At 40.8% G+C, this 27,059-nt stretch overlaps 1 protein-coding gene across 1 annotated transcript in view; it reads left to right on the top strand.

Moving 5' to 3' along the window:
- SEPTIN10 (septin 10) overlaps window positions 1-9,782 on the top strand; it is a 31,178-nt gene extending 21,396 nt beyond the window's left edge. Inside the window, 4 exon segments of the mRNA XM_071807728.1 lie at window positions 2,990-3,055; window positions 5,873-6,005; window positions 8,835-9,025; window positions 9,271-9,782. Coding sequence (XP_071663829.1) covers window positions 2,990-3,055; window positions 5,873-6,005; window positions 8,835-9,025; window positions 9,271-9,406 — 526 coding nt within the window. The 3' untranslated portion in view covers window positions 9,407-9,782.
- Window positions 9,783-27,059: the final 17,277 nt, after the last annotated feature.

Genomic DNA, 27,059 nt, shown 5'->3' on the forward strand with positions numbered 1-27,059 from the left:
ACCCCATCCCCCCAGGTGGGGGGCTCTGCTGCTATGCACTTGGATTCTAAGATCTGTAGTTTTAAAGTACAGTTGATATTGCATAGCAGTATATGACTGATGATTAAAATGTTATGCTGCTTGTGTAAATAATGATCAAAGTGCATGTTGAGAAGTCATATTTTGTGTCTGTGATGTAGCTGTCTACATACTAAATTGGGTAATCGGAATTGGGTTATTTTATGTAAATTTAGAAAATTTCTGCTAGACTTGAATAATTGAACATTGACACTAGAGTAGCTAACACACCCTGCCTTTTGGCATGTCGTAAAAAAGATGCCTGTGAAGTTCCTGTACCACTCTTCTGGGTTTAAAAGCACAACAGTAGTTTATTAATCCAAAATTTTATGCAACTGTAAAGCAAAACCAGTGATTCTTGGATTTTCAGATATCTTGTGAGATAGGCCGTGGGCAGACCTAAAGGCTTTTCACTAAAGGCTTTTCAGAACTAAAGGCGTTCACTCTTACATGTGAAAGAACCTTTTGTCAAGCTTTATTTTTTATGGGAAACTGGAAAGATATGGTTTCGGCACATAACTAAAATACATTTTCATCTTTATTGCTAGTTGCAAGGATGGAAAATAAAGATAGTAGTAGTTTGAAGTGACTGTCTTATGTACACTTTAAAAAATCCCTATTCCCTAATCCTATATTTTTTGTGAATTTGTGTCATAATAACTTTTTCATTTGTTTACTTGCAATCCCACTCTAAAAAGTAACTTTTTCATTAACCAGATTTCCAGGGAAAATGAAGTTTACATGATCAATCTTTTAGTCTCTCCCTAATTACTTACGAACCGACTCTCAATTTTCAAACTACAGTAAAGGTTTGGATGCTTCCAGGGGTGGGTTTTACATGGTTAGTGTTCTCGCTGCAGGAAAAGCAGGAGACCTCTGCTCCTACCAGTTGTTGGGCAACCAATGTGCATTTGTTGTCAGTAAATCATTACCTCTGGATGAAGTACTGTCTTTTGAAACTCCTGGGAGCTTGGCAGTGCTGCAGTAGAATGAGAAGGTCATGGCTGATTTGGAAGTAGCTAAGGCTGCTGTGCATCAGTGTACCATGCAAGTACTCACAATAAGTAAATAATGTTTAGGAAGTATTAGGGACCCTAACTGTATAGTTAAAAAGGTGTAAAAATGCAAGCAGGGCTTTGGGTATTACCGTCATTGAGATAATAAAACATAAAATCATCCATCGGAATTTGGGTTATTCTGCTGCTTTCAGGAGACCTGGTTTATATTGGCATTTTATCAAACCATTATTTATGTAAATTGGATAGCAATAATTAGCATAACATAAATTAATAGGTAATTGGGAACTTAATAAATCTCATTCATATACCTCGCAAAAGCAATATACAAAACTTTTTAATTAAGAAATCAGTGTCATAGTGGGATGTCATACCAAAAGGTCTTGAGAATTATAGTCATGTATATACCATTTCAGATTAAAGCTTAACATGTGGTAAACCACTTCAAAAATGAAGAATCCACCATATGGTGCTTCAGGGAATACGTGGATTACCATCTAAGACTAAACTTAGTCATATGGGTATAATTTGGTTTCCAAGCCATGAAAAGCAGCCAGTCAGGAATGGGCTTGGAAAGTCTGCTATGGCAACATTTGTGTAATGAAGTCAATGGACAGCGGAGTATTTGTGGAGGTAGTTTGGATGTAAATCCAGGAGGGGCTTTTACTATCATTTTTTAAATACTTCAAATTAGGTTTTGCATTTCTTTGTTGTTGAAAAGATAGACCTTTTTTGTGTGGATGATGCAGTCCTGTGCCCATTAGGAACATGAGTTCCTAGTTCCAGGCCAGTCTCAGCAAAAGATAATTGGTGGGATGTCCTGAATGGAAGAATTGAGGATTGTTGAAAACGGAAATCTAGACATGAAGAGTGCTTCCAACCAACCAGACTTCTAAGGATATACATATCTAGTAAGCTTAGATGTTTGCAAGAGAGGAGAGGATTACTACTGTTATGAGGTTGGATATTTTGTAGATCCATTTTCCAGTCTAAGCTATGTTGTTGCTTAAGGGGACATTATTGTTTTGAAAGAAGAAAACTAATAGGTAAGACTGATATTCAGGCTGTATGCTTGCATATTTGGATTCTCTGACGTTAATCATTCGCTTGTTTAGTTGTTTTTTTTGTGATCATATTTACAATTTGTTCTTCATCATAATTGCAGTTAAACATAATGGTAACATAAACATTTCAGTTTCTCAGTATGTGGGCAGTCACATATTCCTTGCTTTATTCTTCCCAGAAACAGCTATTCAGACCTTGCAGTTCTTGAGCAAAAACATGTTTACTTTTCAGTCTATTTTGAGGATGATGACAGAAAAACAGGAAGGATTCAATAATGTGAATAAGTTTACATGTAGAGGCGGGTTGATATGACTGTGGTTGTCTTTACTAAGAAAGGAAACCTAGTATCTGAAAAGCTATATAGGCTTCTTCCTCGAGAAGTCACTTGGAAATGGAGTTCATCTGACTGACTGCAGACCTTTGTATTTGAGCTAGATATTTAAACCTCCTAATAGTAAGACTGAACCACATGCAGAACACCTGTTTTTCATGACTTCACTTGGAAAATGGTAATTATTTAGATCTCCCACATCCTTAATGTTGCTTAGTATCAATGTAGGTAGTTCACTGAGTCAAGGGACCATGCTAAAAATACCTGCCACTAGTTAACCTTTAAATTCTTTTGGTTTTGTGATATACCTTCATTGATAGTGGAATGTTATGCAAAAAGTTACAAGTGGAGTTTTCAGATTTGAAAGGTTTTTTAAATTTAAATTAACTAACTGTAAAATACTGAGTAAATATCTGTGTTCAAAGTGCACAAACATTGTGTTTGATTGGGAATTTAAGTCACTTCAGTCAGAATCTTTATTTATGAACATAACATGTTTGATTTGCATCTTTATATTTAGGCTTCCATATTCTGAGTCTTATGCAGATGGAGAAACTGTATGTCACAACTGTGCTTCTGAGGAAAGGTAGGTGATAGTGCTGTTACGAGGAATGTAATGAATTAGTAAGATGTAGACTTTCTTCACAATCCTTTCCCTTCCACCAAAACCTCAACAAGAATACATGATTGAAATAATTATCTTTAACATAGCAAGTTTACAAGTGGTTTTGCACAGAGTATAAAATTCTAGAGGTCCAACCCAGAGGAATGAGAGAACCTGTGAGTTTGATTTTCAGAATATGCTATATGAGAAGCAGTGAAACCAGTCTTCAGGTAAAAAAAAGTGGTTTACTGTGAGCAATGGATGCAGTAATGTTGAAAGGATTTGCTTAAGATCTGTTGAACTATTTTCCCCTCCTCCTCAAACCTCCTAAAGCCAAAAACTGTTTGGATCGTTACGTTGCTGATATGCCGAACACAGAAGAGAGTTTGTTTCAGTTTTGTCTTTGTGATTTCCAGACCAATTCAGTCTAGGGGGTAGGGGGAATTTAAAAACCATGCTTTTATTTCTTCTCTTCCTTATACATGTGATTTGATTACTTGGTAAATCAGTGTCTGGAAAGCTAATCTTTTACTAATTTCAGGACAAAATTGCTTTTACCTGATAAACTAGCTTAGATTGTGTCTAAAGATGTCTGCATAATGAAATGAAGGCACGATTGCCCGTGTTAACTTAGTCTAGCACTTGCTCTAGTGTCTTTTTTTGCACTCAAAGGCAGCATGTCAACAAGCAGAACTGACACAGGGCCCAAAAGTAGGTGTAGTGAGGTTGCTAGCACTTGAAAAACCTGTGCTGTAGCTTTTTTGGTATTACATATGCTGAATATACTTAAAGATAGTGTAAATTAATATACCTATGTGAAAACCATGCCCTCACATATGGTAGATACAATTTTAGGATGACCTAAGTTACTTCATAGATGATAAAAACCAACCCCCCCCCCCCAAAAAAAAAAACACAACAACCAACCAACCAACCAGAACCAAAACAACAAACAAACAAAACCCACCAAAAGGTGGTTGTTCTGAATTTCTTTTGTTGCAATGTGTTGCTCAAATAAGAGTGGGAAAAGTGCTCTGACCTTGAGATCTTACAAACATTAAGTTTGTATGTGCAATTTCAAGGTAGTTCTTCTCACGCTTTAGATTATTTTTTCAATACAAATAAGAAATTTTAGGATTGGGAAACTGTCCAGTCATTGCAAATTTAAATACAGAAGAGAGGTTTTAAATCTTACTGTTGCTCTAAATAATTTTTAGATATCTTTTTTCATAAGTCTTTCAATTTATAAACTGTTGAAATAAAATCAGTAAAAGATGAGACATAGAAACTGGTACAGAACTGTTTATGTGCATTAAAAATATAAAGCAAATTTAAATATTTTATCTATTTATTTTACATCGGAGTGGAAGGCATGAGATACCTGCCGAAGGACAGTAACTCATGATAGCTGAGAGGGGCTGACTAGTCAGCCCTTGGGAAGTGTTAGAAGAGATGAATGGTGTAAGAGAATAGTCCTGGAATAAAGAGCTAGATACATTATCCATGTTTCGATCTGCTCATAAACCATGTCCTACAAGATACGGGACAGATACTTTTGTTTCTGTAATAACCATTAGCACACCTCTGATCCACCAGTTCTGCCTCTCTGGAATCTTGTGACTTAGAGAATTTGTGTTAAGTGTTTTGTTGGAAGAACTTGTGTTGTTATGCAGGAATGCTTTTCAAAGGTAGAGTGTACTTTGTTGTATGAGATAAATCTGTGTACAAGCTCGGTGCCTTTTTCCCTCAAAAGCAGAACTACTCCTGCCAGCACTAGTGATAGCAGTAGTAGTATAAACCCTGAAAATGTCAAACCTCTAGTACTATGTGAAAAAATTATCAGCATATCTTTATTTGCTATGATATGCTTTGATATGAAGGAAATTTCTAAATTTCAAGTAGCTCTTGTTTGGAGGGAAAAAATTGCCTTGTGTACTGAAATGTCTAGTAGAGTAACCTTTAAAAATCTTTTTAAAGGGAAGGGAGGCAGAGATTTAAAAGTAATGTTTTAATTACTTGCTGTTCTGTTTTATTGCCAGATGTTTGGTCAATGACCTGAACTAATTTAGACTTCCAATATAATTTCAAATATAAGCGTTGTATGTATGCAGTATAGTAGCTTCTGGGGGAGAGGATTCAGGAAAAAACAAGCAGTATTGAGGTTTTGGCTGATGCATGTTGGAAAGTAACCTTATCTTTTGAATGCTGAATTGCTTAGGAAATTGTATTTAGTCTATGTTAATGTAACTCTGCCATATTTAAATTTTGACATTATATAAAGAGAGTGCTATATATCTTGAGGGTTCTGTTGGTTTCCTTTTCATATAGGAATGATCAGTTAGTTAGTTTGTTAATGCTCCAAATGCATTGTTTTTGTAATGTCCTATTTTAAGACTGGAGTTTCACAATGCGTAGATTTTAGGGAATTTTTCTAGCAATTTCAGTGTCTTATTAATAAGTAACTTAAAGAAAAAGGTTATGCATGTTGGAGGCAGAAAGTTATAACTCAAGTCTTTTAGTACATGAGATTCCTAAAATGCTGTATTTACTTTGAAATGTAAATTGCTCAGGACCTGTTAGCATAAATAATTATACTCAGGGTTGTTTACTTCAATAAAAATTCAGAAAGGTAAGATCTTTTTTCTGTTTAGTTTTTTTTATTTTTTTTAATGGGGGGGGGGGCTGTAGAAATTAATATTTCAGATGACTATTAATTGTTTAAATAAAGTTCCAGATTCTTGGTTTTCCACATTAAATAAAGCAACATTCTGGAGACTTGCTTATGCTTTTGGACTTCAGTCTACAGGAAGCCATTGAAGCACAGAGGCATGAGTTCCACCTTGAACTGCAAAGGAAGGAGGAGGAGATAAGACAAGAGCTTGCGCAGAGATTGAAGGAGAAAGATGCAATATTGGAAGAAGCAAAGCAACACGTAAGCATGCCTGTCTGTCTTGAGTTTGTTTGCTGCCATTTGAAACAGTTAAGTTCTTAGCAAAATCACAGCTAGTTGATATTTATAATTTCCTAATATTTTGAGGGCAGTGATGCTTAAAATCAAAAGCAGATTGATTACACAGATTGATTGGATTAGCAGATTCATTAGACACAAGCAAATGAGAACAAGTCTGATGAGGAGCGGCTGAGGGAACTGGGGCTGTTTAGCCTGGAGAAAAGGAGGCTGAGGGGAGACCTCATCGCTCTCTGCAACCACCTGAAAGGAGGTTGTAGCATGGAGGGGGTTGGTCTCCCAAGTAACAGGACTAGAGGAAATGGCTTCAACTTGTGCCAGGGTAGGTTTAGATTGGATATTAGGAAAAAATTATTCCCAGAAAGGGTTGTCAGGCATTGGAACAGGCTGCCCAGGGAAGCGGTGAAGTCACCATCCCTGGAGGGGTTTAAAAGACTTGTAATTGTGGCACTTCGGGACATGGTTTAGTGGTGGACTGAGCAGTGTTAGGGCTATGGTTGCACTCGATCTTAGAGGTCTTTTCCAACTAAATGATTCTATAAATGGCAGCCTTTTTTTTTTTTTTTTCCTTCTTTTGGAAGGAGGGAGCTTGTGGTCTAAAGCAGGGATATCAATCTCATTCTCATGAGTGCCAAATGTAATTTTAGGACTGTATAAATGTAGGAGTAGTTACAGTTACGACCGCGAGGCTGATGTGGCCCCCAGTGAAAGTAAGTTTGACACCCCTGGTGTGAAGGCTTTTGTGGATAGTTGGGACAAGTCAATAGAGTAGGAGGTGATATGGTGAAGTAAGAATGTGATGAATATAATGGTTGCATGTTTCTTTATCTTCTCTAGCTGTATGCTGAGAAGCATAGGTATGCCACAGCAGCACCATAGGTGTTTTTCATGCATAGGTTCCTCTGTAAAAAAACAAGATTTCATGAAAATAATCCCCTAGGTTGTTTTTCAGCCTAAGAGACTGGGGCATGTATGTTTTTTTGACTTCCAGGTTCAGTTATTAAGTATAAGCTTAGCCTTCATGTTGAGAGGTTTGAAAGTGGAAAGGGGGGATGCTGTTTTTGTTTTGTTTTTAAAGTCTCATCTGTTCCCAGCTGCCTTAAGAATATTTGGAGATGTGGAACATTTCTTGAGTTTGTTATTGAAGATTTAGTCCTATCAAGCTGTACTGGCAAAACAGGTTATTCTCATCTACTTTCTGCACAACTCTATCATGATCATGCATATTTATTTTCAAACACTGGTTTAATTGAAATTGGAAACCTGTGTATATTTATTAATATTCTCTTCTGTACCTCAGTCTCCCAGCAAAGATGTAGCAGTTTTTGCGAGAAGTTCAGGTGCATGTTTTAAATAAGAAGGCACCTTAAGACTTTGTTTTCTAAATCTGTTAAGTCCTCCATGTGAACAAAAAAAATCAGGTTCAGTCCTTCTCAGTGTGAGGTTATCCAACTGGAAGAATACTTGGCCTTGTTCAAAGTAGATTCAGCAAGGTCTTAGATAGGATCCGTGGTACCCCTTGATGTTTTTCTTCTATGATTTAGATGCGGTGGTTTGTGAGCTCTGCATATTCCACATGAATTATGGATATTGGTTTTCCCAGTTCGTAATGTGGGAAAGTGATCGTGCAGTCACTCCTAAAGAACATTTGTCACATACTATTGCAGCTCGTTCTCTGAGAAGTGTGTGTATCTGGAAACTAAAGACAAAAAGGATTTTCTGTTGTACTGAAGATTGCTTTCACATCCTTCATTTAGAGGAAACTTGCGGGTGCGATGTGCAGCATTATTACTCCCGAGACTTACAGTCACTTAGGACCTGCCTCTTTCTACCCTGAATGTTTTTATTGACATACTTGGTTTTGCAAATGCATCTGGTTCACTGTTGCAATGAAATAAATAAATAAATTGCATACCACATATACAAAACCTGACAGCTTTACTGTGCAGAAGAGGCATACTGTTACATTTATAATGGTTGTTATTTCTTAGTTCCTTCTTTGCAAAAGATGGAAATAAATCTCTCTGATTTCGATACCAGTATAGCCGCACTCAGATTGAGTTACACCAGAACAGATGGATACAGAAGCAGGATTCGAGGAGAGTTTGTGTGTGGGGAGATGGGAGGTGAGGAGGGGTGGAGGGAAGTACCCTTTGGTTATCATGTGCGATTTCGCAGTAGCTTTACACCGGTCAAAATGCATCTGGAGAGTAAAATCCATTAATATGTAAAAAGAACAATCAAATAATAGTTACTGCAGAAAAGCAGTTAACTTCCTGCAGCCCCAAGTAACTCCTCCAACCAGACTTCTTGCGTGTATACATATTAATATGTAAATGTAATCAATATACATATTAATATATATATATGTGCAAAACACATAACTATGGTATGTACAATTCCTTGCTCCCTTGGTTTTAGGGAAGTAGATTCTACTTGGCAGATCCTGATTTAATCCTTCTGTTGGCAACTGTTTCCTTTCTAAAGGCCTCCTTGTTTTTGATATAATAAAGATTAGCGAAATCTAATATTTTTTAGTGCCTTCAATGGTTTCCACCTGTACTTTCTGTGTAGTAGCCTGACTTCTGTGAGAACAATCTGATACGAATGATTATTTTACTGGATTGCTGTGTTTTAGTCCTGTCAGTTTGGGGAAATAATTGCAATTTCTTATGACTTCTAACACAAGTTGAGGTAGGTTTCACTGTTCAGTTGCAGAGGGTTTTTAAATTGGAATACCACCATCTGGTGTTACTAGTTGGAAATACTATTTTTTTATGCTTTTTTAAATAGTTACAGACTGAATTTGAACATCGTATACTAATGCTTAAAGAAGCAAGACTGAAATTGGAGGAAATGGAAAAAGGCCTAGAAGATGAAATAGCTATGTTTATTCATAAGAAAGCTAATGCTGAATTACCTCAGTCACAAGCGACTTTCTCTACCGCTACTCTTAGTTTGAAGAGAGACAAGGACCGCAAAAAGTAAGTGCTGATGCTAGTCATCAGAGGCAACAACAAAAAAATTCTTTACATATCACTTTTATAACGCAAATTTCAGTAATCTTTTCTAAAAGATACGAACTTTGTTCTATTTTGTTATGTGATAAGAAGACAGGAGTGTGTAAAATACCCTTAAAATACCCTCTTGCTTGGATTTACTTTCAGAGTAATTGCAGTATGTTCTATGAACATTCTTCCTATTTTTTTTTGTTTGTTTTTCCCTGAAGGAACCAAGGTTTTCGATTTGGAATCCTGTGCTTTGAGGTCAGAGGTGAAGAAGTTGTGAATGTTCACGAACTGAGCGAGAGGGAGAGGGAGAAGTTAGAGAGGGAGAGAAATTCACTCAGGGAATTCCAGGAATAGTATTTGATTGCAGTGCTCAGGTTTTGAATGTGGGATATGTTAGTTTTATGAAGCAGTCTGCTGCTGTCCCGTAATACTGTATGTGTTTTCCTAGTACAGATTTTTGTGATGAGAGATGGAAAGAATTGTCTGTAAAATTACACTGAGTGCAGAATATGACCTGATAAACAAACATTTCACTTTCTTCCCTCCCACCCACTTCTTTCTTTCTCCAATCCCAAAATAAAAGCTTGAATAAATTGTGAAATTTCAGAAATGTATTGAAAAGTAGTCTCTAGAATAGCATGCCCAACTTCTTTGAATATAAGCATTGAATTAAATGTTCATCTATATACATTAAATTAAATTGAATTAAATTTTTTTCTTCTCCAAAACCAGAAGTCAATTCATTTATTAATTTTATTTCCTGATTGGTTACAGCTTTACTGCAGATAACATTTTGTTGATTGATATCTTCACAGAATCACAGAATGTTAGGAATTGGAAGGGACCTCGAAAGATCACCTAGTCCAATCCCCCTGCTGGAGCAGGAACACCCAGATGAGGTTACACAGGAATGTGTCCGGGTGGGTTTTGAATGTCTCCAGAGAAGGAGACTCCACAACCCCCCTGGGCAGCCTGTTCCAGTGCTCTGGTACCCTCACTGAGAAGAAGTTTTTTCTCATATATAAGTGGAACCTCTTGTGTTCCAGTTTGCATCCATTGCCCCTTGTCATACCGTTGGTTGTCACCGAGAAGAGCCTGGCTCTATCCTCCTGACACTCACCTTTTATATATTTATAAACATTAATGAGGTCACCGCTTAGTCTCCTCTTCTCAAAACTAAAGGGACCCAGCTCCCTCAGCCTACTGATACAGCACTGTGTAGTATCTTACTGCAGTTGAAAGCAGATTTTTGGTACAGAAATTATGCATAACTACTAGATAATGAAAAACTATACAAGTTGCATGAGTGCATGTATTTCGACAAATATCATCAAGACAGCCTTGACATTTTGGGAATGTATACTAGCAACATCCTTGTGTTCCCAAAATTCATTGCATTTCTAGTAATGTTACCGAGTTCCTTTTCCTGGACTCCTTTCTTTTCTGGATTTACATATGAAAGTGGAATTCTTGGTAGTAGAAGTATTCTAATTATCTGCACTACTATGAGTAACGCAACTTCAGAAAATGTTTAGACTTGTTTTCTCTGTTTTAGCTGTATTTCTTCAGAGTATGTTAACAGTTTATATGCTTGCTCTTGCTTTTCAGTTTGAACTTTGCGTAATACTGATGACAGAAGAAACAATACTGATAATTTCTCTTGAGGAAGCAATGATTCACAGTGTGCTTTTGGAGGCATAGGAGTTGCAATTTCTCATTAAAGCATTTGGAAAATATCACTTGTTGCTGCATGATGCACAAGGAGTTTTGAAGTATGGTCTGTACACATACACTGCAGTGATTACTGCCATTGCATCACAGACTTTGTGTTACGAGTCTGCTTTAATACACTCTTACCTTACGTATGTGTGGCCAATGTGCCTTTGTTGTAAGTGCATTGTACCAAAAATGTCCTTGCCACAAACAGCTGCATTCATAAGATGAATGCTGTAATACAAAAGTATTCAGTGAATATATCCACTATAACCTTTCAAAAGAGTTTTCTTCATATGGTGTGGTATGGTATATTAGTCTACTAAATATTATTTAATATAACCATTGACATAATTCAACTGTTTACTGGTTTTGCTGACAGATTTAGTTTTTGGCTTCTATGTACAAGCACTGTTTTAAATTTCAGAGATGGTCTTTCTAATCAAAATGTCTTGAGATAGTGTGGCACTGCTGCACCGTTGATGATAGTTTATCTGACATTGCTAACTTAGTATGGGAAGTACCTATAAGTTTTTGATGCTTGTCACTATGGTGTTTAGTTACAGCAGAGGCTGACCTTTTCAAAAACTATTAACTAAAAGAGCTTCAGATTAAAACAGGATTTAAATGCTTTTTGTATTTCAAATAGCCATGATAACTAACAAGAAACTATATGAGATGCAGTTCTCTGAAGCTGTTTTGTGCAACTCTTTAAAAATGAAATATGAACTTGATAGAAATAAAATACATTGGTTTTGCTTAAGTGTTTCTGTTGTTCTTCCTTTCCCTCCCATGTTATTAAAAACAAGGAGTAAGATTTCACATTAATCTGAAAAATATAAATGTTTTGCATCCATTTTAAATGTCTTAAGTAATTTATTGATGGGAAAAAATAGATTATTTACGCATACTGTGCCAGAATGGCAATACGACTTGTGATATACTTGTCATATATGACTGTACTTATCATGGAATCATGGACTATCTCAAGTTGGAAGGATCCAGGCAGACGATTCCAACTCCCTGCTCCTTGCAGGACTACCTAAAACTAAACCGTATGACCAAGAGCATCTTCCAGACACTCCTTAAACTCTGACAGGCCGGTGCTGTAACCACTGCCCTGTGGAACCTTTTCCAGAGACCACCCTCACCTTCTATGTTACTCATCCAGTGATGCATATCATAGAAGATTGTTTTCCACCAATTCTGTAGCAATGGCAAGAAATAGATGTTAAGATATATAAGCCCTTCATTGACCAGGAAAGGGTCGAACTGCTAATTCCATCAGCTCTGCAGGCATAGAGGCTGTAACATGGGAGGGAAGGGTCAAGAGGAGACACTGATATAGCCCACATGCTCAGCCAGCATGTAACTGACCAAGAGAAGGAAATGTGCCAGGGCCAGGCCCGGTGTTTGCTGTCTGATTGCTCCTTCCTGAGCAAAACGTGGCTTTGATGGAGGACTGTGGTTTTGGTTTGTACCATTGATGGGGCTATTTGCGTCTTTTTGATCAAAAACAAGGGACATACCCTCCTTGAAGGAAGTAACAACCAAATGAAAAAACGAATACCATTTTTAAAAATTGGCTGGTAGATTTGGAAGTGTTACCAAGTGATGATCTTGAGCGGAATGTAGTTACAGTTGAGTGATGTGTACTGTCAGCACCCAGTTATCCCTGTCGGGGTTATCCCAGCTGCTGATGTTGTTTAGCACAAGTACAGCTCTTCATGAGCATTACAAAACTGCATCAAAAGACAGATTTAGCTGTCTGTAGTGTGACTGCTTTGCTGAGGACGAATCCTGAGGAGGTTAAGTACTGTGTGACCTACATAGCTCTGTGCCTCACCAGTCCTGGAGGATGTGCTGTGTTTTGACAGCTGGGCATCATGAATAGTACCATACAGATAGCACATGTCCTGGTCAGAAAGGGTTTATGTTCATTTGCATGTGTTGGCCTTGCAGGACAGAGCAGCAAAACGAAACTGGTGCAGGTGCCTGTGCAGGTCTTTGCAACAGGGGTAACAATCAAAGGGAGTTTGTTCAGTTGTAGCACAAAAGGGGAGAGGAGGGGTGTGTGTGTTTGTTTGTTTGTTTGTTTTTCCTGATATTTATTAAAGCAGTGCAGAGTAATCTGCAAGTATGGGAAATTCCATAGTTGTTCTCTTCACCTAAAGATGAGATAACAGATAAGCACACAAGTGCACATCGTAGCCTGACAGTCAAATGGAGTTCAAAGAATTATAAAGGAACAACTAACAATATCTCCTGAAAGCAGAGAATTAATAATGGCAGTAAATAAAAATGTGTATGCCTCACTTTATCTTACCTATGTGCTTTTTAGCTGAACACTTCTGAGATGTTTGTCCTGCAGATGAAATGATTTCAGGACCATTTATTAAGGTCTCTTTATTCTTATGGTACCTTCTACAGGTGACTACTGTGAGATTATTTATGGCCTTTGTGAATCTGAAGCCTTTACCCTTTTAGAGCCTTTCCTTAGGATACTTTCCACATATTTTTTGTATATTTATTCTTAACTATATCTTTAAAATTACTTTTCCATGAGAAGGCACAGCTAGGATGCATAAGTGGTTTTATCTTAAATCTCCTACTGCTAACAGTATAGCATTGCCTACATATTTGGTGTCAACAACATATTTAGATTTGCATTGTGAAATTAGGTAGAGAATATACAGGACTTCAAAAATTAAGAATGTGTGGACATTGGAAGCATGGACAGGCAACATGGGAGGACTACAGAGATGCTCTTCACCACTGAAAAAAACAGAAAATTCACATGGCCAAAGCTTGGTTGGAGTTCAGGCTGGCCAGCACTGTGAAGGACAACGAAAAGGGCTTTTAAAAATATGTTAACAGCAAATGCAGGCTCAGAGATAACATTGGTCCGTTGCTTGATGAGGTTGGTCACCTCACAAAACAGGGTTGTATACAAAGCATAGATGTTTAATGCCTTCTTTGCCCCTGTCTTAAACAGCGATGATGGGCTCTGGGACCCCCAGAGCCCTGTGTTGACAGACCATGACTGGGAGGATGATAAACTCCGAGATGACCCTGAACTTGTTCAAGACTTGCTACTCCAACTGGATGTGTGCAAAACTATGGGACTTGATGGGATTCATCCCAGAGTACTGAAGGAGCAGGTTGATGTGATCACAGGACTTCTCTCCATTGTTTTTCAATCGTCTTGGGAATCTGGAGAGGTCCCAGTCAGCTGGAAGTTGGCAAATGTTGTCCCAGTTTTCAAGAAGGGTAAGAAGAAAGACCCTGGTAATTACAGGCCTGTCAGTCTCACTTCAGTGCCTGGTAAAATTACAGAGAAGGTTATTCTGGGAGTTATTGAAAAACACCTGAGAGACATCGCAGTCGTTGGTCATAGCCAGCACGGGTTCATGAAGGGAAAGTCCTGCTTAACTAACTTCCTTTTATGATGACATCACCCATCCAGTTGACAAAGGGAAGCTAGTAGATGCATTTAGTTATTAATCTTATCTATCTATCTATTTATTTATTTTTAGCAAAGCCTTTGGTACTGTCTTTCACAGTATCCCTCTGGACACCATGTCTAGCACACAGCTAGACAAGTCCACGATACGTTGGGTGAACAACTGGCTGACAGGTTGGGCTCAAAGAGTTATAGTAAATGGAGTTACATCAGGCTGGCAGACAGTCACCAGTGGGGTTCTCCAGGGCTCAGTTTTAGGGCCAGTTCTCTTCAAGGTTTTTGTAAATGATCTGGAAGCAGGAATTGAATGTACATTAATTAAGTTTGCTGATGATACTAAGTTAGGAGGATCTGTGGACTCCCTCTAGGGTAGAGAGGCCTTACAGAGAAATCTGGATACACTAGAGAGCAGGGCAGTCACCAACCATATGACATTTAACAAGACCAAGTGCCAGATTCTTCACTGGGGATGGAGTAATCCTGGTTATATGTACAAATTAGAGGATGAGTGTTGGAAAGAGATCCGGGGGTTTGGGTTGATGACCAGATGAATATGAGTCAAAAGGGCATCAAGCACAACATCGCCAGCCGGGCAAGGGAGGTGATTGTCCCTCTTTCTACACTGCCCTGGTGTGGCCCCACCTGGAGCACTGTTTGCAGTTTTGGGCACCACAGTATAAAAAAGACCTCAAACTATTAGAGTGTGTCCAGAGGAGGGTGACCAAGATGGTGAAAGGCCTTGCAGGTCAGGCTTACGAAGAGCAACTGAGATCACTTGGCTTGTTCAGCCTGGAGAAGAAAAGGCTGAGGGGTCACCTCATCACAGTCTACAGCTTCCTCACAGGGGGAAGTGAAGGGGGAGGTGCTGATCTCCTCTCTCTGGTGACCAGCGATGGGACATGAGGAAATGGAGTGAATCTGCCATCAGAGAAAGTTCAGATTGAACATTAGGAAAAGGTTCTTCACTGGTTGGTCACTGGAACAGGCTCCCCAGGGCAGTGGTCACAGCACCAACCTGTCAGAGTTCAAGGAGTGTCTGGACAATGCTTCTAGTCATATGGTTTAGTTTTAGGTAGTCGTGTGAGGAGCAGGGAGCTGGACTTGATGTTCTCTATGGGTCCCTTCCAACTAGAGGTATTCTTTGATTCTATGATTTTAACTCACAGAAACATGAGCCTCTTCTGTAACAGCAACAACATTATCTCTACATAGAAAATACTCAAAAGAAAAATGACTGTTTTTTCAAGACCTTTGTGAAGATTTGTGTAATTCACATTCAGTATATCACTGCAAAAAGTGATTTAGTGTAATTCATGGACAGGTAAATTACCTAACTGTATTTTTATAAAGTACAGAGTCATCTATCTCTCCTTGTTTTCTTTGCTAAGTATGTTTTTTAAAATCTAGACCCTAGCATCAAGCCAGCAAAGCACTGATGTAATAGCTAGGTATAGATACTTAAAGGACTTTAAACCAAAAAAAATACTTCATGGCATTTCCACTAGAGTGCGCTCGAAGACCACGGCTTTCGCTTTTGGGAACAGGACCGTGGCACCGAGCAGCTGTGACACTGGCCCTAAACAACCCTCTCCCGCTGAACCTGCGTTTATCAGCGGGTTGGAGTAGGTGGTCTCCAGAAGCCCCATCCAAAGTCAGCGATTCTATAATTCTGTAACTCATTTACCATGAGCATTATTTTTTTAAAATATAATTGAATATTAACCTATTTTCTGTAGAAGCAGAGCTGTAGGCACAGGAGGCAGTACAAAACTAAGTGCGATGAGAGCTCTGAGCTCATGTGGTTGGTTGAATCTGCTAATACATTAAGCTACCAAAACCAGTCTTTACAATTTGGAAACTTAAGAATACAAACAAATCTAATTCTGATAAAAAGTTTACGTACTCCCCGGAAATGTCTGTGAAAATAGCATATTTTTGTTATTGGGAAGTACTACCAAGATGCGTCAGAGTGATTTCTGGGTAATCATCCTGTAAACTTCCAACTTTCTGGAAAAGAGTATTATGGAGCTGCACAAATGTCTTTTGGCATCAGATCTTTAAGTATCTCTTTATTCTTGGGGTACCTGTACTTGCAATCCGTAAGTAATCATCTCTCTCAGCCCTTTTAAGTATCACTGTTTATAAGCGTAGTTTTCATAAACAAGGAACCCAACAAACTAATGGTTTCAGAATTAAATTCTGTCTTCCAGCAGCATTTGTCTTTCTCTGATTTTGATATCTAAGTGTGTAGGATTTGGATATATTCCTATTTTTGTATATACAAATCCATATTTTTTATAACTATATACACAGAGAGATATGTCACTGTTACTTGTCTGGATATGTATATATAGGTATATAGATCACTTACAACAAGTGCCACAGTCACCTGGTAGAGGTCCTCAGGCTGTGCAATCCCTGATCAATTAAAGAGTATTGTAGTGCTTAACACCTGGTCTTGATGCCTGCTGGCAGGTCATGCATTCCCTTGAGATGGGAGTAGGAAATCTTTACTACCCCATTAGCTCGCACCCTTTTGGAGGGGCTGATTCTTCCCACTGAGGAGAACCTGCAAGGCAGAGCTCTCAGTGCCCGTGAGATTTTACTCCTCTGTCCCCACAGGGTGCAAACATGAAGCTAGTTCTTCCTCCTCAGGAGGATGTTAACTCCTCCAGCCAAAGCTTGGAATCACAGAATGTTAGGGATTGGAAGGGACCTCAGAGGTCACCTAGTCCAATCCCCCTGCCAGAGCAGGAGCACCTAGATGAGGTTACACAGGAATGTGTCCAGGCGGGGTTTGAATGTCTCCAGAGAAGGAGACTCCACAACCTCCCTGGGCAGCCTGTTCCAGTGCTCTGGCACCCTCACTGAGAAGAAGTTTCTTGTCGTATTTAAGTGGAACCTCCTGTGTTCCAGTTTGTATCCATTGCCCCTTGTCTTACCATTGGTTGTCACCGAGAAGAGCCTGGCTCTATTCTCATGACACTCACCCTTTACATATTTATAAACATTAATGAGGTCACCCCTCAGTCTCCACCAGGCTAAAGAGACCCAGCTCCCTCAGCCTTTCCTCATAAGGGAGGTGCTCCACTCCATCATCTTCGTGTCTCTGTGCTGGACTCTCTCAAGCAGTTCCCTGTCCTTCTTGAGCTGAGGGGCCCAGAACTGGACACAATATTCCAGCTGTGGTCTCACCAGGGCAGAGTAGAGGGAGAGGAGAACCTCTCTGGACCTACTAACCACCCCCCTTCTAATACACCCCAGGATGCCATTGGCCTTCCTGGCCACAAGGGCACAGTGCTGTCCACTAGGACCCCAGGTCCCTTTCCCTTACACTACTCTCTAACAGGTCCTTTCACAACTTATACTGGAACCTGGGGTTGTTCCTGCCCGAATGCAAGACTCTACACTTGCCCTTGTTATATTTCATTACATTTTTCCCCACCCAACTCTCCAGCCTGTCCAGGTCTCACTGGATGGCAGCACAGCCTTCTGGCGTGTCAGCCACTCCTCCCAGCTTGGTGTCATCAGCAAACTTGCTGACAGTGCACTCTAGTACCTCATCCAAGTTGTTAATGAATATATTGAATAGTCCTGGTCCCAGTGCTGAACCTTGAGGGACTCCACTAGATACAGGCCTCCAACTAGACTCCGCCTCATTGACCATGACTCTCTGGCTTCTTCAGCCATTTCACAGTCCACCTCACTGCCTGATTATCTAGTCCACACTTCCTCAGTTTAGCAGCAAGGATGCTGTGAAAAATGTAGAGACTCTGGCAGCCATCACCCCTTTGGAGGGAAAGAGAAGATAAGTGGCATGTTCAAAACGGGGTTAGGGGGTAGATGAGAGGGTGCTGATATTTTCTTGGATTTGACTAGATTTTTCATGGCTTCTGCTTACAGGTGTTTTCTTGAGATCATGGTTATTTGGTTAGTTTTGGGAATGCCAGAGATGGAGCTCTGTTCTCCCTCGCACTGGTAGAATCATAGAATCATGGAATCATAGAATGTCCTGACCTGGAAGGGACCCACAAGGATCATCGAGTCCAACTCCTGTCCCTGCATATGACAACCCCACAGTTCACACCATGTGTCTGAGGGTGTTGTCCAGTCTCTGCTTGAACACTGTCAGGCTTGGGGCCGTGACACCTCCCTGCGGAGCCTGTTCCAGTGCTCCACCACCCTCTGGGGGAACAACCTTTTCCTAATATGTGTGGTAAGCATGCAGTGTGGCTCAGCAATGCCAAATCATGGGCTGGGGAAGGAGGGGGCTTGCAGTCTCACAACATTTATTGTTATTCTTTTTTTTAAGAAGAAGTCTAAGTTCTGCACGTCTGTGGCTGCAAGAGTTTCAGCTTGTGGTGATGTTGTGAGAGGGAATTCTAAATCTCCTCATCAGATAAAACCTTGGCAAGCTGTCAGAAGGCTACCCACATAGCTCAGGAACAGGTATGGAGTTTAAAATAGTGACATTAAGGCACTCTTCTGCTCTTAAGAAATTGGATATGCAATCTTTGGGCTTGGCAGTGTAAAAATACTTGGTCCTTTTAGCCTTCTGGGGAAACACGACGATCCCAGTGCATTTCGGTAGAACCATCTGAGCTGTCTGATGAGGTGTGTGAGCAGCCAGAGAGATGAGACGTGCAGAACTCTGTCACAACCTTTCCTCTAAGGTTTGTTAGCCTCCCGTCACGCTGTTAAAGACTCATTTTACTTGCAAGCTCCAGTGAAGCATTCTTACTAGCTGCCATCTAAAAACACAGCAGGCAGTGCTGATGAGCTGTGCTGAGGAATACAAAATACCAGCGCTGTTTTATGACTGTGTTCGCAGTAGATGAATGACATCCAAGCTTTGCCCCAAGGTCAAATCATTCTATAACCTAATAATTTAAAACGTGCAAGTGCACAATGCAAATGCCTGTATGTGAGAAATAATTTCATTGTCTGTCTTGACGGAGTTTCAGATCGGAGCATGTGTTTTGTCTCCAAAGTTACAGACTTTTTTTTTTCCTTATGTTTCTCAAGGGAAAAAAAATCTCTCAGGCAAGTCAGAATATCTTCTGACTGCTTCTCAGTCTTCAATGTATTTATTCTCACAAAATGCATTAAGAAGTAGGAGATACTGCTTGCATTTACAGTTGGAAAATGAGACCCACAGCGGGTAGTGCTCCAATTTAGAAGCACAATTAGATTTTTCCTATTTGCACCCACTCAGTGAAAATGAACTGTGGAAGTAAATCCATCATACCTTTTAATATGTAGTTATGGACACACAGGAAACCTGTGATGGACTAGGTCCTTGGGCTGACATCCTTCCCTGGTACCATGCACTAGTGTGTGCTCCCCAAAATTATACATAGTTCTCAAACCTGCTGTTGTTTTGGCTGATTAATAAAACAGGAGATTTTGTGGAGAGTGGTCTATGGAAGGAGGAAGATGATGCAATCTGAATTCTGACTACTTTGAATTAGATTTACATTAGACCTTTGTCTCCCTAAACCTAGAATTTGAATGCCGTATGATATTGCTTCTATATTACCCAGTCAATCAGGTTTGTACTCATGTACATGTTTAATTTCTCCAAAACCATACTGGGTTTCCTGAAGCAACATGGTCCATGGCATGGACCTGAAGTGCCTGTGAGTGTATCCTCATCAGAGGAGAGACTTCCCTTGAGTTGTCAGTCCATCTTGCTGACATTTTTCAGCTTTATTTAGATATAAAAATTTGCATTGATCCTGAAAGAAAAAAATGAGCAAGTTCATGTCAAATTTTACTTACTGCTTCAGTATGGATGCAGTTATTTGTACTGAAAGAAACCATTTCAACAGGAGATGAGGAAGTCCTATCTCAGAGAGTCCCTAGCCTGGTGGACTAGATAATTGCCTGAAAGGTGAGAAAGCTCATTTCAAACCCCTGCTTCAAGTCAGGCAGAGCAAGAAGCTGGGTTTAAAACTCCTCGCACTCTGAAATGATTTGTAAATGTATTTCCTGTAGTTTCTTATGAGGCAGGATGCTGAGCGATGATGCTCTTTGGGAGGGCAGGTGTTTACATGTGATGGTTGGGAGGCTCTGGAGTCATCGGGATGGGGAAGAAAAAAAAAGAAGAAGAAAACCCAACCATCTAACAAACTCCATCCTACACTTCCCTTTCCAGGTAGGTGGCACGCTGGCCTTGGGAGCTGACGCTTGCCAGGGAGCCCTTTGCAGCATCCTGCTTTAATCCAGCCTCAGGCTCATCCCTGACCCCACTGGTCTGGCTTTGGCAGAGGCTGAGCCAGTTTCTAACCAAATGGTCAGGATCTAGGCAGAAATCGCTTTCCACTTGAGCATGCAGACAAAGACTGAGTGCATATTTAGGTGGCTGAAGAAAAGGAGACAACCAAGCCATCTGACTGATGGTATCCTGCAACAGAACGGTGTGGCTTCCCCAAGGCACTGCGGGCAGGTGGGGCAGGTGGGGCAGGAGGAAAGCCTCAAAACCCGTTCATCTCCCTCATAAATCTGTGCTGGGAAGATCTGTGTCTAGCTTGAATTCTCTGCCTGAAAAAAAATTTAGGGCAAATGTGAGACGTATCACGAGTCTTTGGGACACTGCAGTTCAGTAAGCCAAGGTTTAAAGATTACCAGCAACACTGGTGCTCCATTTCAGTGATTTTTGAAGAAAAAAGGAAGATCCTGATTAAACGTTGCAGTCTATTTATCTTGACATCCAAGGAAGTACCAATCCTAGTATTCTAGTGGGGCTGGAAACGGCTTAGTTTATGAATCCAGTCATTGAAAATACAGTCACAGAAACTACAGATCATCATAACCCGAGGGCACTGTGAAATGTGATTATGGTAGATGGAGCAGCAGATTTTCCCAGTAAGGTCTTGCATGCCACTAATATGTTTTGAATACATGATACTTTGCCTGTGAGGTCAGGAGTGATCCTCAGGAGTTTTACTGAATGATATAATGGAGTTTTTATATTGGCTGAGCTTATTGGATCGATAAGTAGAGATCCTGCATTGCAAACTGTATATTAACTGTTGCTGCAAACAGTTGGCTGAGGTTGCTGTCACTGTAAGTAGGCAAATAAAGGAATTACAGCCTAGTATGCTCATTGCTAAAGGCCATGTTTCAAAATTTGCCTGGATAGGGTGTATAAAAAACCCCATACAATCCCATGTGCTTTTATAAAATGATTTACAGCTTTAAAATGATTGTAAAACGCACTAAGATAAATGTCACATCTCCAGACATAACACCTGAAGCAGTAAATTCCTTCCCCTCTAACAGAAAGACAAAACCTCCATGCAGAAGTATTAACTTCAGTTTCTGGGACCTGCCTTGCATGGCCTGGGGAGGCTGTGGGTGCGCTGCTGAGTTTGAGTGGTTGGGAATAAAAATATTTCCTGATTGTTACGAAATGAAGTTAAAAAGTACTAAAAATGGCAAGCAGCCCATCCTCTGTAGAGGAATTTACAAGTGTGTGTGCTTTCCAATAAATTCATTTTGCCCTGGCCAGTATTCAGTCAAGTTTTAAACAGAAAGACTATGAAATTATCCCTTATCTCATGACAATACCAAATGTAAGAGGAACATGGGTCAAAGTGTCCTCTGAGTGCATGATTAAGGTGTTATCCTTAATCTGCTCAGCTGCAATAGCTGAAACCCAGTTATGACTTAAATTTACTATAAATGTTCTTCAAATAAAACGTTTTGGTGTAGATGCATAGAAAAAAAAAATTATGTGAGGCGAGGGACTTACGTTTTATGAAACACCAGCTCTTTTTGCAGGGAAGAATGTTACCATTTTCTGGGAAATGTAATTTATTGAAAATTAGGAAGAAAGGTATATTGTGGTTGCTGTGAATCTGACTTTCTCTGGATCTTCTCTTTGCTGCTTTTTTTTTTTGGTGTATTTCTTCTCTTTGTATTTTAGAGCCTATTTTAGTCTAGTTTATCGAGGTTGCCAGCGAGAGGTGCTGAATAACCATCTCAGAGTGGCTGCAACTCCTGGAGTTGTGTTCTGCTGCAAGCGAAAAATTACATTTAAGCACAAAAACAAACACCCAGGCAAAGAAAAGTTGTGAAAGCCTCACTTTACAAAGCCAAAATTAAAAGACCATCAGGATTTTGCTCCTCAGAAGCAATTGGACCAGTAAATCCTGGGGCAGTTGGAACCCCGTGTGAGTGCATTTGCAGGGAGGATCCATCAGTGTGAGATGTGAAAGGTCCCCTCGGCTGGTGGGGATGAGGGCTGTGGCGTGAGTAACCCAGGGGACAGACAGCAGAACTGCTGGCATGGAAGCAGTGAAAATCTTGACCTTCCACAAATGGGGAGTTTCATATATTGTACTTTAAAGTTCAGATGTTGAAAAGGGAAACTCTTGAGATTTTTCTGTCTTGCCTTAGTTGTCAAATATGTGAGAGATTTTTTTTGATTTAGACCAGTTTAACAGTGTGTTTTCTCATTGTGCACATTTTATTTTCTTTTAATTCTAGACATAACAGCATATCCTTCCTCTTTCATGTTAGCCACTTGCTCACTAAATCTTCTGGTGAAGGTTTTCAGCCTCAAAGCTGAAAATGTGCATTACCTAAGTCCAAAAGAATGCTCTTCGGTAATATACTTGGTGGTTTACATCCCAAAACACCCTTCAAAGTAAAAACTGTGCAGCTGATGTCCCTGCCCTGGTGTGTTGATACTGGAGCTGGAAGGCCCCTTGGCTCTACCAGGCATGGTGCAGATGCTCGCTGCTTCCTCGTGTGATGCTCTGTAGCGGTGTCTCAAGACGGGTTTGGAATGAGTTTGAAGTAGAGATTGAAGCTGCAGATATAACCAGGTAAAAGCTGAAAAAGGTGAAAGCTCTCTCGCTTTCACACATGCATATTCATTCTTCCTCTCTCGCTTGCAGACTTACTTTAGCCCTCCCTTTCTGAGTATCTCCCTCATGAAGTATCTGGGGGTTTAATTATTTTCCCCAGGTATGTTGGCTTGCATCTTCTGCAGGTTAAACTTCATTGTTATTCTTTGTACAGGATTTGTAAACTTTTCAGGTCCTGTTGTATTATTTTTCTGTCCTCACTTGAGATTGCAACACTTCTCAACTCCTTCTTGGCTCCAAAAGCAACATGATATTTTCTATAAAGACTAATAAGAAGAAGTCAGCCTGACATCAACTTGGTTATCTGCCAGGACATGTGCTCCTGACCAGACCACTCTTTTGCTGTACACCCTGAAGCACTGAAGCAGTGACATGTTGGTGGTGTGCCTTGCCTCACAGCCAAGGGTGTGAGGTCATGCCTTGTGCTCCTGTCAATGAGGACAGCACAACCGGCTCAGCTGTGAGCAGATGGGTGGTCGTTCAGGCTGGGGCCATCTGTGCGTCACTGGTGTTAAAATCTGGATTAGCCCTGCTGGACCCGCAAGGACTGTGGGGACCTCCAGCCCTTCCTGACCGAGCCTGAAAGCCTGATGCAATGAGGAGACAGCTCTACTGGAGCTGCTGGTGTCAGAGAGACCTTTTAGTCTTTCACTGGTGCTTAGAGGTTTTGTACTAGCAGTATGACATTTAATTAGTGGTGTGGCAGTGACCTGGTCAGGGACACTTATCAGGAAGCTGCCATGCTTAAAATGTGAAAAAGTAAGGAGCTGTAGTTTGGGAAGAGAGGGGAGACCCAGTGGTCCTGAACTTGGGACTTGAAACTTCTTCCTTACTCTTCCCTGACATTCACCCAGGCCCAGAGGTCTCTGCCTGTCCGCATTCAGCTCTGAAACAAGGATGGTATTTCACTGTGGCCAAGGATGCTGGAAAATAACCTTTCTGAGCATAATATGAGCAGCTATCGAAGACTCAAATTTTGTCATTTTGTAAGACACAGGATAGGCATGGTAATTACTGTCAGGACTAGGGCTCACTTTAGGCTTGCACAAAAATTGAGTAGGAGATAAGAGCCAGGACTGTGTGCATTTACATGGGTGAGTCTGTGCATATACATTTGTGCTGAGGCTCTTCATTTCAGAAGTAAAGCACATCTTGCTGGATGCATAAAGTGTGCTAATTCCCCAAATGGCACATTAGAGCAGGAAGAGCACTCATTTAGTGTTATTCTACCCTTGTATTTTCACAAGGGTTGCTTAAATATATTAGCAGCCAGCAGCTCTTTTGCACTTGTTGCTGTCAGATGTGCTTGTCCTCTTTGTGTCTGTACAGCTTCACAGGTCCTGTGGTGTTAGAAGGATGGACAGCAGATACTTAGCTTCAGGGACCACAAGGGATGGACAGAAGTGGGCTGGGCTTGGCTTGGAGCTCTCCCAGGAGGGAGAAGAGCTGAGTGGTGAACACCTGCATTACGCCTCCGCTCCCCTGGGTGTTAGTGCCGGGAGGATTTCACTGCCAGAGCAGTTGGGCAGCTGTATTGATGACTGCCCCAAGGGAGAGATGGAGAAGTCCCACCACATACCGCTGAGGCCACCCATTTCCACTTGCCTTGTCTGGGATTTTTACTTGCTCTGCCATTTACTTTTATTTTCCTTCCTCTTTCCTGCTGCCCCCTCTTACGGCTTTACTGCAGCCTCTCTGTTGCAGGCTGGGGCTGTCTCAAGAGATTTAAGGAAGGAATCAGACCAGCTTGGCCAAGAGCAGCTACAGCAAAAGGAGATGAAATAACCCCCAAGTCTTGGTGTCTCAAGGGTGCCTGCAAGGATTGTTGGGTCCAAGCTTGCTTTGTGAAGGACCCCAGCCCCAAGATGCTGCAGTGAGGGGGAAGCTGAAATGCTCCTGGAGACCCCCCTACAGCACCAGTTTGGTTCTCTGTTTATACAGGTGAGGGGCGTAAATGCTCTGGACGCAGGTGGTGTCAGCCCTTGTTGCAGACTGCAGAAAGCCACACTCACAGCCACAACAAAGGTCTTCCTCACAAAAAAATTGACCTATCTAGAACTAGGTTGCAAATTGTACTGGGTTAAAAATATGAGAAATACTTTCATAAACCAAAATCAGTACTGTAGCAGATAACTTCTGAAAACCTGAGGTAAAAAAATTAGTTACACTTATTAGGATGAGATGGAGATTTAAGTGAGACATTAAAGAAGTGTGTTCTGAGTAATATATTGGACTTAATATAATTTTATGAAGTCAGAGGCAGGCCTGGCGTCATGCTTTCCTTTACTTTGCTACTACGTCATATCAACATTTGATATTATCAGTAGAGGGAAAAGAGCGGTCACCAAGGCACCATTTTAAAATTAATATTATCACAGTTTGGCCCAAGGAAAGGTGATGGCTTAAAGGGGCTAAAATTGAGCCTGAAATCCGTCTAAATAGAAAATGGACAGATTTTACATCCACAGAAATATTACTGGCACTGCTATCCAGCACTCCAGGAACAAAGTAATGTATAAATTACAGCACTCTGCTCAGTGAAGATGGTAGTTTTATGCTTACTACAAAGGTATTCTGTGTTGCACTCCTCTTAAAGACATTATTTTAGGGTCTCCTCAGTTAAGCCCATGCTGCCACGTTACCTACTCTACAATGACAGAGGGACGCGGTGTGAAAACAAAGAAAAACTCTAATCTGCTTCGAGCCGTAATGAAACTAAATTTTGCCTTAACTGCATTCGGTTTTTCTGCCATCTCCATCTCATGCCAGAGGCCTTTTTTCCTAATTGAAAATGATAGCTCCCTGGGTGCCGGGGAGTCATGTGGCAGCCTTTTATTGCCGGGCGGATTATGTGCCCGCTATATTTCACACACCGCCTGGAGAAATGCGGCAGATTTTGTTGATATGAGGGACAGTCCCTCATTGGGTTTTGTTCTCAGTGCAGCTCGTTTTCAACTTTATTAACATCTGGGATGTGGTAGGAAGGCTTCAGTACAAAAATTAGTAGAGAGCTCAGGAAGAAAATTCCCCGATGCTTGGATTATAGGGATACGCATGTGTGTGCTTCTACTGTTTTAGTAAAGGAAAATCTGGGAGCAAAAAAGAATCCCCTGAATTTGTTTTACGATGAAGAAGTTGAAGAAAGAAAATTCATCTGTCTTCAAAAAAGTTATTTTAGTCTATCAACCCAAGGAGATTAATGAAAGAACAAAAACTAATACAGTTTTGAAACTAAGTCGACTTTAGAAAGCAAGATGTGTCTAATGACAAAATAAATTTCTCTGTAAGCATTTACCAAGAGCGGCTTATGACTAATGAGATAGTGGATGGGTGTCACTTTCTGAGCGGTGGCTGTGCCTCAGCGAGGGTGGGCCAGCAGCTCCCTTGTGCCCCGGTCACCCATCGAGATTGCATCCTGCCATCCCAGCAGGGCTGCACTGAGCAGGGGGAATGCAGTGACAAGCAGGGGGCATAGAGTGCTGAGCAGGGGGGAGAAAGTGCTGAGCACCACGGGCAGCAGGGTTGCAGGACAAACCTGTGCTGCTGCAAGCCTCACTGGCACTGAATTCAGCAGGATGCTGCACTGGGGGGGAGTTCCAGAGTGCAATTTGCTTCACCCACTGCTGAAAAGAGTGGCCTTTTCTGCATGATAGAAGTTGCTCTGCATCTGTGTGAATCTCAAGTAATTGGTGAGAAAATAAGGTGACCTGGGTAGCTCTTCCCCGAAGCTGCAGCTACCCCAGGGATGGCCCTCACCTGCATCTCACTGCCCTGGCCCAGGACATTTAGCTGTCCTAATTTTGGACTGAGCTGCCCCTCAGGATCACCTGGATCAGTATCAGCAGGTCTACAGCAAAAGCTAAGTGTCTGCTCTAAGGCTGCCCGGGGGTCTCAAACCCTGACTGCATTGTACCCTGCTGCTACCCGGGTGGACATGGAGAGGGAAAAGGCCACA

This window comes from Patagioenas fasciata, chromosome 1, assembly GCF_037038585.1.
Source record: "Patagioenas fasciata isolate bPatFas1 chromosome 1, bPatFas1.hap1, whole genome shotgun sequence".
NCBI classification, from domain to species: Eukaryota; Metazoa; Chordata; class Aves; order Columbiformes; family Columbidae; genus Patagioenas; species Patagioenas fasciata.